Source organism: Coenobita brevimanus, chromosome 70, assembly GCF_032717465.1.
Source record: "Coenobita brevimanus isolate Jiangsu-jjx chromosome 70, ASM3271746v2, whole genome shotgun sequence".
Lineage (NCBI taxonomy): Eukaryota > Metazoa > Arthropoda > Malacostraca > Decapoda > Coenobitidae > Coenobita > Coenobita brevimanus.
This window is the reverse complement of record NC_137023.1, coordinates 33,877,471-33,892,536: the sequence shown is the minus strand read 5'-3', so window position 1 is coordinate 33,892,536 and position 15,066 is coordinate 33,877,471. Positions and strand designations below refer to the sequence as shown.

Here is a 15,066-nt window from a genome sequence, read left to right as displayed (position 1 = left end):
GCGTTTGTTTGTTTGTTTGTGTGTAGCAGGATTACTCTAAAACTTACAAACGGATTTTGATGAAACTTGATGGAAGGGTGGTCCATGGGCTAACGAATAAATGATTAAATTTTGGGCCGGATTCGCATCCGGATCCGAAGTATCCTGCAGAATATCCCCAATAGTTCTCAATGAATTTCAATGAAATTTTGTGGAGAGGTGCCCCATTGAACAAGAAAGAAATGATTCAGTTTTGATGAGGATCCGGATCCTATATGCATGGATCCGGATCCGGGATTACTTAAAAAGTTATGAACGGATTTTGATGAAATTTTGTGGAAGGGTGGGTCGTGGGCCAAGGAAGAAATAATTGAATTTTGGTGCTGATCCGGAGTATCCCGTACGTCATCTGCAAATATTCTCAATGAATTTCAGTGAAATTTTGTGGAAAGGCGCTCCATGGACCAAGAATGAATTGATTAAATTTGAGGGCAGGTCTTGCCCCGGATACGGATCCTACATCCACGCCTCCGGATCCGGATCCCTTTTAATGGCAATGGCACTAGCGAAGATTTGCTCTCTGAATGCTTTCCAGTTTTCCCTGAAAACGTTGTTTCATTATGGAAATTCTAGAATTTACAGCACGCCCTATACATGCCTTTAGGCTTGAATTGATATAGAATGTGTCGGAGGCTATTAGCTAGTACAAGATCAAAACTACAGTGTTTGGTATGCCTGTGTCGTAACTGTCCAAGTAATTAATTATGCTCTCTCTCTCTCTCCAGAGTATCCTGCGCAGTCTCTGCATATACTCCATTAATCAATGACAGCTTTTTACATGTGAGGTGTTGGGTTGGTGTGGGGTGCGGGGGCTGACTGGACCCAGTAGGAATCCAATAAAAGAGTTGAGTTGCAACGCGGTTCCTCTTACCCGTGTTTATATACAATAGTGGCGGTAGTTCTCTACCATGGTGACGCCTGCAGTCATAAAGACACCACTGCCAACATTAAAGAGATTGACTGTAGCCCTTTGAATGGGTACAGTATCATTTGCTGTAAAAATCGTCAGGCGATGAGTAAAATAAGATAAGTAATTTCATCCCAGTGAAGAGTTGGAGAGACGGATTTTAACTATCTACGTACAGTGTCCCTTTGCCAGATAAGATACCGGTAATCTCACATAAGTAATAATAAGATATACTGTTACTGTATTATATGTTCGAACATCTGTTAAAAGGTTACAAGATTGCAGTGGCGTTATCCGCAAATACAGTCCTCTCTTTACATATACAAGTGTATGATTCCATTAAATTATATTTTGATGATAAAGACTGATATTGCATGACTCGTACTGGTCTTAGTATGAGAGCTGCATGACAGACGGCACATACCGTGCGTAAGACGTGAGCCTCTGCCAACCTCCCTCACGAGTCAGGTTACTGGAACTAACCAGCAATAAGGCAAAGGTCAGGTGGTGCCTGGGAAACATATGCTGTGAATTCTAAATCATGTCCCTTACATGGCTACCGATTTTTCTCCCGAAAGAAACAGATGGTTCGTTTGAATGTAGTTATCCCTTGGCATTCCTTATTCAGGGGCGCGCGCGCCAGCCCGAGTGTGTGCGTGTGTGTGTGTGACTCCACAGATCCTCACCTGAGTAATATTGTCAGTCATCAAAATCGCCATTAGCACTGAGGGAGGACGTGCACCAAGGCAGTTACATTTATGCGTTCTCACCGTCACTAACTCAAGAGTTGCCACTGATCGCCAGCTAGTTCAATATGGAAGTCAGGCTACTCATGCAGAGCCCACAGAAATTGCATACCTTTAAAAATCTCTTCCGTGATGTTTAATGATATACCGTAAGTAAGTTCTTCATAATATTATTCTTTAGTAGTTATACTAATTTCCTAGGTATGCTTTAATGCGGTAAATGCAGGAAAACGTTACTATAGCCGCCGTGAAAGCACACAGGGTGTGACAGCATACATCACATATTTACAAGTCTCTAGGTGACATTTTGTTTGAAACCCATATAATTTAGCTTTCTAAAAGAACAATGCTTCATCTCCAAAATGCTGAAGAATATCTACAAAGTTGTTCTTATGAAAATTGTACGATGTTTAAAGCCGAAATCGTGCAGAGACGAGACCGCCGGCCGAAATCCGACGATGCTGGGGGCTCCAAAATACCGTACAAAAACTCATAACAACACACCAGCGGTGTACCCTGAACAGGGTATTCCTCTAGACTTCAGGAAATACTTCAGTCTAGGCACTGTCCATTTTTCTCGGCAACGGTTTTTCATGATCTTTTTACAGTAGGTCCAGCGGGGCAGTAGACACACGTGAGTTTGTTATTGTTTATAATCCTAACGTACGATCTTCATCCGTGTCGTGCTAATATTTCTTAATGAAGGATCGTTATGTTTCTCATAACACTGTTTATTTTGTTTTGATTGACACATACATGAAATGGATGTAATATAAAGCTTATCGATATTTAAGGAGGGAAAGAATAATAACCGTCCCCAAACAGAGATGGTAGACTCAGCCCACCATTTCTTTATTTCCCTTGACTATAATACTGCCTCTCTTCCTTGTAGCAGTGACTAAAATAATGTTGCTATAATTTCTCCCTTCCTTTTAGTGACACAGAGGGCACATAAAATGAACGGAGTTTAGTAGACCGACTTTGATGTCGAAAATTAAATAATCTGGTGAAGAGTGGCAGTTTTTCCTTGGTTAGTGACATCGGAAATTGTGTGGCGTTAGTTAGAATAAAACATCAAAGCCCCTTCGTCCTAAAGGGGCTTCTGATGAGTAAGTACGAGTGCACAGGACCTGGTGTGGATGTAAACATATGTGACAGTGACCAGACTGTTGCTGGCCTCTATCTTCACTGTTATACGTGTTCCACATCTGTTAACCTAAGCTAGTCGACGAAATAGCGTGGCCGTTGTGCGAGAAAATTGATTCTGCTCACACATCCTAGAGCGGCATATGTCTGTTGTCTGACTTAATGTGGTCGTGCCGCAGGGTTATCCCATCTGATATAATTTGATCAGACTAGGATACACGATGACGTCACTGCAAGTAAAGAGGGCAGCCTCTGACGTCATACCTGTAAGCAAAGATGGCTGCTCTCTGGTGGCTCCAGCTACCCCTTATTAGTGTATTCATCAAGACGAAATGAACCTGCCAAATTGATCTAGCCGGCCTGAGTGTGTAGCTGTCAGAATGTGCCAGTGTTCGTGTACGTATTGTGGCCCCCGGTGATGTATTCCATGTATCCCTAGTCGTCCTTCGTTGTGGTACCGGGTAACTTTATATGTGCACTGTTAAGAGAGTGTTTGTGTGTGTTAGGCTTTAGTGACTAATCATTAGAATGTGTACAGTGAATGAAATATCCACAAAGATGATGAAAAACATGTGTACTTTATCATGTCATCCGTAACATTATCCTGCCAACTAAATATCAGACATCTTAGGACAATGTGATATATTATAAATTGACTATTAACTTACATACAGATCCATCAATACGAAAAAAAATGTAATAGAAAAAGAATTCAGATCAAAGGATTACTTGGAGAGAGAGAGAGAGAGAGAGAGAGAGAGAGAGAGAGAGAGAGAGAGAGAGAGAGAGAGAGAGAGAGAATCCTATTAACGGCGAGACGATCCGAAATTAATGGACAGAGGATTCTTACTCCCAGCCGAGAACAGGATAAGAAAAAAGCTCTCCCTGCCCACCACACGCCTCTACCCCATCAACAATATCTGGAGAAGGAAAACAATGTCACCCAAAGTTATAGGAAAATTCTGTACTGAATATTTTGTAGGAAAGACTGATATTTAAGTTATAGATGTACTCCTTCATATACTAAATCTGTTTTCCCATATATTTGTTCCCTGCTGCCATCAAATCTGCCTCTACAAAACTGCCATCATTCAAATCAGTTATAATCCTGTGTGTGTGTGTGTGTGTGTGTGTGTGTGTGTGTGTGTGTGTGTGTGTGTGTGTGTGTGTGTGTTGCATCCAAAACTGGAAAAAGGATTGTGATGAATCCTGACAGGATGGTTGGAACTGGGTCCCAGAAGGGCCAGTGTCGGTTTCATGTCTTTTAAAGGAGTGTTTTGGACTGTAAATATTGTCCCATTGATGTTACAGTACAATAAACGTACGGGGAAGCGACGGCAAGGCATTTCTGTGGTGTCGTGCGTCTTTGGAGAGAGAGAGAGAGAGAGAGAGAGAGAGAGAGAGAGAGAGAGAGTGAATGTTTACATCTACAATCCAATGTCTTACTTCACTGATGCTAGGAACAGACGATTTTATTCAGCAGAAAATGGTGGCAGCTGCTGTTTGTGCTGGTGGTGGTGGTGGTAGTGTTAGTGATAATAATAGCGGTGATGATAGTTGCAGTGGTGGTGGTGGTGGTAGCTGTGATGATGATAGTGTTAGCTGTTATGGTGGTGGTAGCTGTAATGATGATGGTGGTGGTAGTTGTGATAATGATGGTGGTAGTGGTAGCTTTAATGGTGGTACGGTAGCTGTGGTGGTGATGGTGGTGATGGTAGCTGTGGTGGAACGGCCCTCATTTTGGCAAGTGCACTGCGGCCCTATCAAGCCACAAAACACTTGTTCCAAAGCGAACCGTGGCTCAGAGACGACCCTTGTCTAGCACTATAATACTGCCACCGTCCAAATCTACCCATGTTTTGCTGCCGCTGTTCAACTTTGCTTATATAATTTTACCCACGTTCAGTTCCTCCTCCATAACACTACCACAGTTCAACCCTATCACTAAAATGGAGCTCTTATTCCAAATGCTGTTCGAGAAATAATTAAATAAGTCTGCTGAAGATGAGGAGCACAGGAGGTACTGGTTCTGGACCGTGCTGACATGTCCGTAATGTCTGGATACTGGAGACTGGTGAGAGCCGTGGGACCAGTTGCTGAGTAGATTAGCTTCTGAGCTCCGGTCGTAGAAGCTCCTGCGTGTTACCTTGAGTTTAACCATCTCGAATAAATCCCCCCCCCCTCAGAGAGAGAGAGAGAGAGAGAGAGAGAGAGAGAGAGAGAGAGAGAGAGAATGGAATAATCAGTAAAAGAAAAGTAGTTAGTGAGAAATGAGTAGTTTTGGTGTTGAGAGAAGGAAGTTGGGGAGTTCGAAGATTATGAAGTCTGCTGGAAAGAACAAAACGGAAAGCAGATACAGTTCTGGATGATACAAAGTGGCAGTTATTCAGGTACGGAAAAACGAAGATTAAAAAATAAATACTGTTTGGTAACATGAAGATCAATGAAAATATTAGAAGTACACAACTAAAGATTAATGTACAATAGTGCGGAGTGGACAGTTCTTGAGAGACATGATTCACGAGAGAGAGCTATGGAAACACGTAACATCAAAAGTGCCTGTGGTGTGATAGTAATGGGTAGATTAACAAATGAGTGAACTCATAAATAATGCCGTGGAGAGACTGAAGTTCTGGGGAGAAACAAAGAAAATTATTTTGAAGTGGTTTGGGTATATGGAGTGTGCGAAGTGTAAAAGTTTAAGTAAATGTAAGAGAATGTGGCAACTGGAAGGAGAAAGAATAATGACCAAGGATAAGGTGGAGGGACGGTGATATTTGAAGAGGACTCGTTACTAATTAGGCACAGCAGAGCCTGGAGATCATTTGTCAAGGTTACTCTTCACACGCTGTAGCCTCAGGAACATCATGCTAGGTGAGGCGTGTCACTAAAAGTCATGCGAAGTTAATCCGAGGAAGTTTCTTGTTTTATGCACTTGCCGGTAGCATTTTTGTCAACAGGACTCTGACACACAGTACACCCATCTCATTTCATTTTTGTTCTCCGCTTAACGAATAAGTGTGTATGTGTGTGTGTGTGTGTGTGTGTGTGTGTGTGTGTGTGTGTGTGTGTGTGTGTGGGTGAGTGGAAGGTGTTGCGACCAGAGGTCAGGGGCGTGTGAATGAAAGAGTACATCAATAATGGGCCATATATCTTTATAAATATATTGTCTGTGTACTGCCAGACAACGTACTGTTACAGGGTAGATATTTTCGTGCACCTCGTATTTTCATTACTGGTGTGTCTACTTACTCATGGTGACAAATCACTCGTCATAATCTTCTGTGCTTAAGCAACACAGAACCGACCTAGTTTTACCAGTTACATGGCGCCAAACAAAAAAGAGATTCTTCATGTTTAACGTAGAGCACGCAGTTCTCTCATGTGTTTGTTCTTTACGTTTTTTCGCCTAACAATTCCCCTTTATCTTCAGAAATATATTCTTCAGTTCTTTTTTACTTCACACGTTTGTTAGCATATCCATCACACATCTTTCTTAATGCAAGTCACGTCGTGGAAGGTCCCGGTTCTTCACGGGTGTTTGGGATCACATGAATTTGTACTGCAAGCTTTCTTGAGCTTAAGTTGAGTATTTGATTGTTTATATTTTGGCTGTCGCTCGTACCACTATCATATACTTCCCAACCAAATTAGAAAAAAGAGAAAACTCCAAAAGAAAAAACAAAACATTCCTCACAACAGTAATCTGTTACGGTGACGACTTAATTTTGCAGATTGGTTGCGATCCTTCGTTACTACAGTGTCTGGAGACGCTCAATGGATTCCCTCACATGTATTGTCATTTGCCCTCATTGTCTTCTGCTCCTTAACTCCGGCCTTGCTATTTCCCCGATGTATTTCGCCTGACATTCTTCGTTTCTTCCTGTTTGAGCAAACATATCTCTGAAAGTTTCCATTAATGTGTTTCCGTTTAATTTCTATCTTGCAGCATATATCAGCAATTCGATTACAACGTCGAAGAGTTAGCCTCTTCAGCAACTAGTTTTTACCTGCATTCCTGCTCCTGGCTGATTTTACATGCACAAAGCAGCATGCATCACTGAATATGTAACACTGCAGAAAAAGGGTATTTTATACTTATTTCGTAAATCAGGCATTAACGTTTAATGATTTCATTTTCAGTATTTAAATATAATTGCCCAAGTTAGCCAGCCATTTAATATATTAGTATGTTTGTGATAAATATAGTTAATTCACCGAAAATTTTCAGGATTATTAAAAATAAATTGGCTATTAGGCTAACTGTCTGGTTCATGGAGTTCTTACCCATTGATTATAAGTGTATACATTGTCGTGTTTTTGGCTATATGGTATGATGTCAACCCTTAGGTGGTTATCGATTCAACCATCACAAGGACATGGATAGAGTAATGATCAGTCATTACTGACTCTCACTTTTTGAATCCGTGAAAATATTTTTTCATCAATTATTAACATTAGTATTGAAAATTAACTCGAAGACGAAGTGACAGCAAACTCTTCATCTGTTTTTATTAATACTATACCAGTCAGTCTGTATTTTCTGAATAAACTATGGCTAACGTCTGCAAACAGAAAAAAACAGAATAAATTATCAAATAAATGCACTAAGCCAAAAACATGCAAACAACGAATAGATGACAAGAAGAAACACGCAGGCAGTGCAGCACCAGCGACCAATAACTGGTGTGCGGCCTTAACACTTGACTTTGCTTTTTTATTCAGACCTGCCGCCGAGTGCTTGAAAATTACATTACCACACTTTTGCCTGACCCTTAACCCTTGAACCTACCTTGGTCAAAATCAGAACGAATCTAGCTGAGCTCCCCTTGGCCTGTGAACCTTACTTTTGATTTTTCACTGACTGTAAACTTAAACCTATGCTCAAAATCAAATCCCATTATTCTTATCTTACCCTGAACCCCACCCCCCCGCAAACCTGATTTAAGTAGGATAATATTTTGAGTTGACCTTTCCGTGTGACCTTGACTTTTGACCTACTGTTCTAAAAAAATAGATCTTACCATTGGCTGCTGCGCAACCTTTCCACCAAGTTTTCGTCTAAATCATTGTGTGTGTGTGTGTGTGTGTGTGTGTGTGTGTGTGTATCAATCTATCTATCTATATATACATCTATCTATCTATCTATCTATCTATCTATATCTATCTATATTAATTTGTTCTCTCAGACGTTTAACTGATCGTTCCCAACACTGGTTCCTTTCGTTTTTGCCTTACCATCAACCCTTCCACCTAGTTTGGTCTAAATCGGATAAAAACTGTTATTGATAGTTTGACCTAGCCATGTGGCCTTAACTTTTGACCCATTGTTCTGTAAAAACGTAGGTCAACCCCTTGGCTGACCCTGAACACGTCCATCACGTTTTGTACAATTAGATAAAACACCCCCCCCACACACACACACGACGAGTATTGGTAATATTGCTTATAAATATTCTTCCGTTTCTTCAGTTCAAGTTCGGATGACATCTACTGTTTTAGTGCCGATGAGATATATCACCCGCACATTTACTTAAACAACAGCACTTCTTAACTTCTGAGGCAAAGTGCCCTGTGAATTTCTTTAATAATATGAATATTGTTAAGATCAGTGACAATCTCAAATTCTTGTAAGCATAATGTAATTTTGTGCGTCGGTGTCATCTTAACATTCTCTCTGCAGTTAAGCAAGTTCAGAATGATACTTCTTGTTTTTATGTACTGCACAGTAGTAGTAGCTGTTGTTGTAGTTGTTGTCTTGTTGTCTGTTGTACACAGTTGAAGGCGTCATGTTTACGTGTGCTTTATGAAACAGTCATGAACCTGCATCAGTCAAATCGCTAAATATTTTTACTTTTTCAGATATTTCACTTAATGACTTTATCATCCATCATCCCATTTTTCATTCCATTATTTTCATAGTAGAAGCATTAGGACACTTAGCTAGGCATTCGAGGCGAAAATGATCATTTGACCCAAATAGCAATGTGATATGAATTGAACAATAACCCTAGAGACTTCTTGTATATATGTACATCCTTACAGACAACATCCGGCTGGAGCTTGGAGCATCTTAACACTTAACATCATAGGCGTCCAAAATGCCTTTCACTATGAACTTAAGTTCTGTGGGCATTCAATATAATTATTTTTTGGTGTTACGTGCCGAAAGGTGCCCAATGCTAAAATAATTTGCAAAAGGTTTTATAAGTATTCTCTAGGACTTAAAGTAACAATTTTAGCATATTTAAAAAAAAATACTTTGAGATTACCTACTATTCTGAAATTCTGCACATAAGTAGGAGAGCCGGTAGCCATATCAAACACTTGTTCTATCTAAATTTATAAAGTGAAGTTTGACATGCGCTGTCCCAAAACTTTAATAACTGATCGATTAATTAATGCAAGACAAAATCGGTGGCCGTGATCTAAGGAACACATTTCTTCTAATTGGTCTTCTTAGCTCTCAGTATGTAATCCAGTGCCATGCAGGATCACTTCACCGTCGAATGAACAAGGCTTGGCATCCTCAAACGAAATACTTTGCGAGCAGTGCCGAATCATACTTTCTTACTTTCAAAGCAGACATTACTTCGATTCTTAAGAAAATATACGAATTAAAGAACCGATACATATCCATCTATACGAACACACACACACACACACACATATATATATATATATATATATATATATATATATATATATATATATATATATATATATATATATATGTGTGTGTATATATGTGTGTGTGTGTGTGTGAGTGTGTGTCTTAAATCCTAATATTGTTCCTTTTATTAGTAGTACAGTATAATCGAATAATAGAGGGGACATAAACCTTGTGTTAATATAAAAATGATCTTTGGCTCCAAAACTGGCCTCATCGGTTTAGCAGTAGTGCTGATTCAAGCCTGTACCCCTGATCCCAGGTGGAGGGGAGGGGCACACAAGTGGGGCAGAGCTGGAGGGATGGCAACACTGGCCGAGGGATGAGACCGGGACACAGGAGAGGGGAAGGGAGCCCCAGTTTGGGGCAAGGAGAAGGGAGAGAGGGACTGAGAGGGAAAGGGAGAGGAAGGGAGGAAAGGGTAACTTTTTTCACCCACTTGCCCGGAGGTGAGACAAACTTCACACCTGGGTCCTTAGGGAGGGAGGGGGAAGAGAGAGAAATAGAGAGGATGGGGGGAAGGGAGGGAAAGGGAGAAATGAATGAAGACAAGAGAAATGGAAAGGGAAGGAGAGAGAGAGAGAGAGAGAGAGAGAGAGAGAGAGAGAGAGAGAGAGAGAGAGAGAGAGAGAGAGAGATTTGCATGTTGGAGACAAGAGCGAAGAGGATTAGGACAGGAGGAAGGCGGGAAGAGATGAGATGAAAAGGACAAAATTAATATGTGTAAGGCTGGGTTAAAGAGGGAAAGGCGTATACTTCGTAGAGCCAGAATGAGAGAGTGAACCAGTGTGTGTGTGTGTGTGTGTGTGTGTGTGTGTGTGTGTGTGTGTGCGAAAGAGCAGCCAATATTTGCGAGTGTGTGAGTGCGTGAGAGCGAGTGAATGAGTAAATGTCAGTTGTCAGCGGGTTGTGAGTGCCTGACTGAATGTGCTTGGGTGAGAGAATGAATGTGAGTAGTGACGTAAATGAGCGAAAAAGCATGTTACGAGTAGGTTAATACTTTAAAACAAGGTATATTAAGACACGCTTTTCGGTAAATGTAAATCAATGTGTGCCAGGCGATGTTGCAGTGAGGTCCCCAGCGATACTGATGAGTGGACAGGCACTGGGATACGCACATTGAGGTTACCAGCCCCACTGAAGCCAAAATCCACCTCAGGCTCTTCCTGTGGCGGCCTAAAGTTATCTGTGAGGGAGTGTGAGTGAGCGACTGAGTGTGAATGAATGCAAGTGAGTACGAATAAGTGTGAGCGAGTTAGAAAGAGTGAATATGTGTCAATATGCGATTCAGTGTGAGGGAGTGAGTGTTAATGGCCGATAAAGAACATGAGAACTAGTAACTGTGAGTGCGGCACTGTGGATGAATGAGTGTGAGCTAAGCAGTGAATGTAAGAAGGTTTAGGTTAATGTTTATTGATTACACGAAGGCTATTATGAGAGTGGATCATTCTTTGCCCTCAGCCTTCCCAGTATGTCCCTAGTTACATTGCAGGGTGAATATGGGGAAGCACTGAGTCCTCCAGTCTGACCGGTTTGTGAATTGATATCAGTTTCTTTCTACTTGCTAACTGGGCATGCTAATCTATGCACCACCCATTCACTCATAAGGATGCCATTGAGGGTGAGTGAGTGGGTGAGGGTGAGTGAATGGATTAGTGTGAGTGAGCTAGTGAGTGTGGGTGAGAGGGTGAGTGTGAGTGAATGGGTGAGAGTGAGGAGCGAGTGATGGCCTAATAGATGTGAGTGAAAGAGTGAAAGTAGGTGGGCGTGTGTGTGTGTGTGTGTGTGTGTGTGTGTGTGTGTGTGTGTGTGTGTGTGTGTGTGTGTGTGTGTGTGTAAGAGGGCTAGTTACGAGTGAGTGAGTGTGCTAGCCAGTAAATGTGCACGAGTTTATGAGCAGTTCTATGAGAGTGACCAAGTGTGCGTGCGTGCTTGGTTGTGCATATGTGTATGCAAATGAGTAAGTATGCGTGCGTGACTGCTTGTTTACATTAAATCAAGAAATAATGGGAGATAGCGACAGGGGCAGATGCGTAAAAAGTTCGTCGGAAAAACGGATCAAATTCACGGTCCCGATGGCTAGCTACTTCCCACCCCCTTCTCTCTGTCTCTGTCTGTCTGTCTGTCTGTCTGTCTGTCTGTCTGTCTGTCTCTGTCTGTCTGTCTGTCTGTCTGTCTGTCTGTCTGTCTCTCTCTCTCTCTCTCTCTCTCTCTCTCTCTCTCTCCGTATATGAAAGCAGCGGAATCAGGTTAGAGATTTTGTCAAGAACATTTGATTCGATTAATGGTTCTTTTATGAGCTCGTCCCTTGTATGGCTAGTTTTGACGTTTCTGTCAGGAAAATGAAATTGCTTATCATAGACGAGAATTATAGTACCTTCCCTTCGTCGGGATTCTCTCAGCTGAGTAACGTCGTGTGGCTGTGGCTTGAATACTCGCACCAAGACCAATATTTACTCGACCACGAGATTCAGAGGCTGGAGGGGCTGCCCTTTGAACTGCCTCAGAAACGTGAAAATGGTTCTCAGTTCCTGGCTATTGTGGTGAGAGAAAAGAATGTGGAAGCAGAGCCTGTAAGAAACCTTTCGGGCTCATTGGGTAGGTTAGTGATGATACCAACATTTTGAAAGTCTCGTAATTGTTGTGAACATGATCAGAACTAATATAATTAAACAAATGTTTTTGGTATTCACTTACAAGATATGAAAAATAAAATACTGTATATGTTTCTGTGCCTGTCAAGAAACTTCTGGGCACTGTCGACTATGGAAGCAGTTCATTCCTGCAGAAGGCAAAGGAATACCATTGCTTGTCGCCTGAAGGTTTCCCAATCCGCAGCGCCATGGTGTCACAAATGTTGCTTAACGCCCGCCTTGGAAGGTAAAACAATTTGCTGAGATAAAACTGATCAAGGAGCCCAGTGGAGAAGCTTGGGAAAAGTTTTATGACACACTGTAGTACGCCCACTGACGTAAAAGCTGCTCTAGGTCACTGAGATGTAATATGTGGAACAGGAAATTAATACGAGAGCCAGAACTAGCGATGAGCATTTAAGCTCGGAAGACAGTGAATTAGGATGGGGATAGTAAATGAATTCGGGATGGGCAACAGGATAAGAGGCATTGATAGACTTAGTTAAATATTGACAAGAAATCTGCAGCCCGAGTATTAATAATAAAGAAGGGAGCACGAGTGACCGCGTTTGTTGCACATATACATGCAACAGAGGCCTTTTGCTTGGAAATGGAAAGAGAGGAAATGGTCAGCCATAGAAAAATTGTTATCTGCAGCATCAAACAGCTGGGTATCGATAAATACTGGTAGGTGGGACTGAGAGGAAAGATGTTGTTCTGAGGAGAGTAGTAAGAGGAAAGTTCGGCATGAGGTTGGAAAGTGTTTCAGGCAACAAAACAGGGCATCACTTTGGTTGTCTTCTCGAGAGGGAGGGTCACGGGGTGGTGGATATATTTGGATGCCTGCAAGACCATGTTAGCCTTAGCCTTGTTGTGCAAACTCAGAATAATTTGTGTAGCGTATAATGTGCATTTAGGCTTAATACAAACACAGAGAGAAAAATATATATGAAACCAAGCTGGCCTACTCTTAGTATCACATTACCACCCCGTTTGCTTAACTAATTTTTGCAATATCCGTACGAGGGTAGGCAAAGTTCGTAAGAGAGAGAGAGAGAGAGAGAGAGAGAGAGAGAGAGAGAGAGAAATTTCCAACAATCAGCAGTTTACAGATTCCGTCTGGCTGTCACAGACTAACAACCAGAACTTGTGGCTCCTAACTTTTGTGTATGGGGCTCATGAGGTCCATCCAGTGGCAAACAATCCACCGTTTCGTTAGCTCAGAGAAAGGGGATAAAGGAGAAGAAAAACTTATGAGGGACAGAGAACAAGAAGTGAGAGCCGAGCGAGATTATGAAATGGCGCAAGTTTCCTAAAGGCAAGTGAGTTTATAGCTTGCCCTAGTTTACTGTTGTTTTGTCTTTTCTCTGTGGCTTTTGGAGGATGAACTATCCACCCTGACGCCCTGTCTTACCCCACCCTACTCAATCCAGCCTTACTCCACCCTATTCAACCCATCCCTACTGTCCCTACCCAAACCTACCCAACCAAGTATTGCCCTACCCAACCCATCCCAACCCCACCCAAGCGAACCCAGCCCTACGCATTCTTACCCATCCCAGTCCAATCCAACCCTACCCACCTCAACCCCACCCTGCCTTGTCCTCACTGAAAACAGCGGGTAAAATTTCACGACTCGGCACCGCTATTCTTAGTGCCTGGCAGCGAGAATATTTTAACCCCCGTCCACGCGTAGGGGTCGACACGGATCAGGGGAAAATAAACAAAAGGGGCGGATAGGACAGGGGAATTATGAGGCAGCCAGGGGGATGGGATGTAACAACTGTGGAAGGGGAAGGGAGAGGAGAGATTTGTGGAAGTAATTTTTTTAGAACATTTTCAGCAAGATACCTTACTGCAGAATATGAAGATTTTATTGAGCATCTGGGACGAAAGTGCCGATGAAAAAATCTGAACTCATTATTTTTTAGACTCTGCACAAGTCATTACTGGTGTATGTCGTTTGTACCTGAGTCTGTCGATGGATGTGAAGGGAAAAGTAAGGAGACAATTTTCAACTTTCACTACGGTTGGTTTATCTATCTATCTATCTATCTCTATATACCTAGGCTGCTTCCCCCAAGGAAAGGGAGGTAGCCGAGACAGGACGACTCACTCTCCATTTACTCATCCATTCAAACACATTCATTCGCATCTTAGCTCCAAAGGGGAGAACGGACAGATCCTCACCGCATCACACCGCACAAGGGTCAACTGCACAATGCAATCAGTGACATCCGCAGCAGGGCCCGACAGCGGAACTGGTTTACCCCTGCCACATCATAACAGACCCATCCCCTTACCCGCAACTGACCTGACTAGCTGATCAGACCAAATGCGGGAGAATATCCCCTCAGGGCTGCGTCATCACTTATTCATTCACAATTTCTCTCCATTTATTTCTGTCACGCACAGCCACTCTTCCTTGCTCAACAGACATCCCTCTCGCATCCAGCGCTCTCTTCACACTGTCCATCCATCCTATTCGTGGTCGTCCTCTCAGCCTTACACCTCTCACATCAGATCTAGTTATCTTTTTCACCAATCGCTCATTATCCATTCTCTCCATATGCCCAAACCATTGCAACACCCTCTGCTCAACTCGATCAGCCATCTCCCGAACAACTCCAGTTCTCCTTCGCACTTCATCATTTCGCACTCGATCCATACGCGTCACTCCACACATACTCCTCAGACATCTCATCTCCATTACATTCAAACTTTTCCTCTCTGCTACACCCATATTCCATGTTTCAGCCCCATATAATGCAGTCGGTACCACAACACCCTCATACAGCCTTCTCTTTACATCCATTCTAAGCGAACGACATTTAAACACTTTTTCATTCCTCCCAGCACCTTTCCTACTTCATTTATTCTAAACTTCGCTTCTGCATCTATTCTTCCATCCACAGCAACATGTGA

At 42.3% G+C, this 15,066-nt stretch overlaps 1 protein-coding gene across 1 annotated transcript in view; it reads right to left on the bottom strand.

Moving 5' to 3' along the window:
* LOC145406411 (uncharacterized) overlaps positions 1-13,247 on the bottom strand; it is a gene marked incomplete at its 5' end in the record, with an annotated part of 93,386 nt that extends 80,139 nt beyond the window's left edge. The window contains 8 exons of the mRNA XM_080277569.1: positions 1,600-1,623; positions 3,948-4,023; positions 4,201-4,265; positions 5,851-5,912; positions 8,448-8,465; positions 10,059-10,153; positions 11,125-11,352; positions 13,175-13,247. Coding sequence (XP_080133695.1) covers positions 1,600-1,623; positions 3,948-4,023; positions 4,201-4,265; positions 5,851-5,912; positions 8,448-8,465; positions 10,059-10,153; positions 11,125-11,352; positions 13,175-13,247 — 641 coding nt within the window. The remainder of the gene's footprint in view (positions 1-1,599; positions 1,624-3,947; positions 4,024-4,200; positions 4,266-5,850; positions 5,913-8,447; positions 8,466-10,058; positions 10,154-11,124; positions 11,353-13,174) is intronic.
* Positions 13,248-15,066: the final 1,819 nt, after the last annotated feature.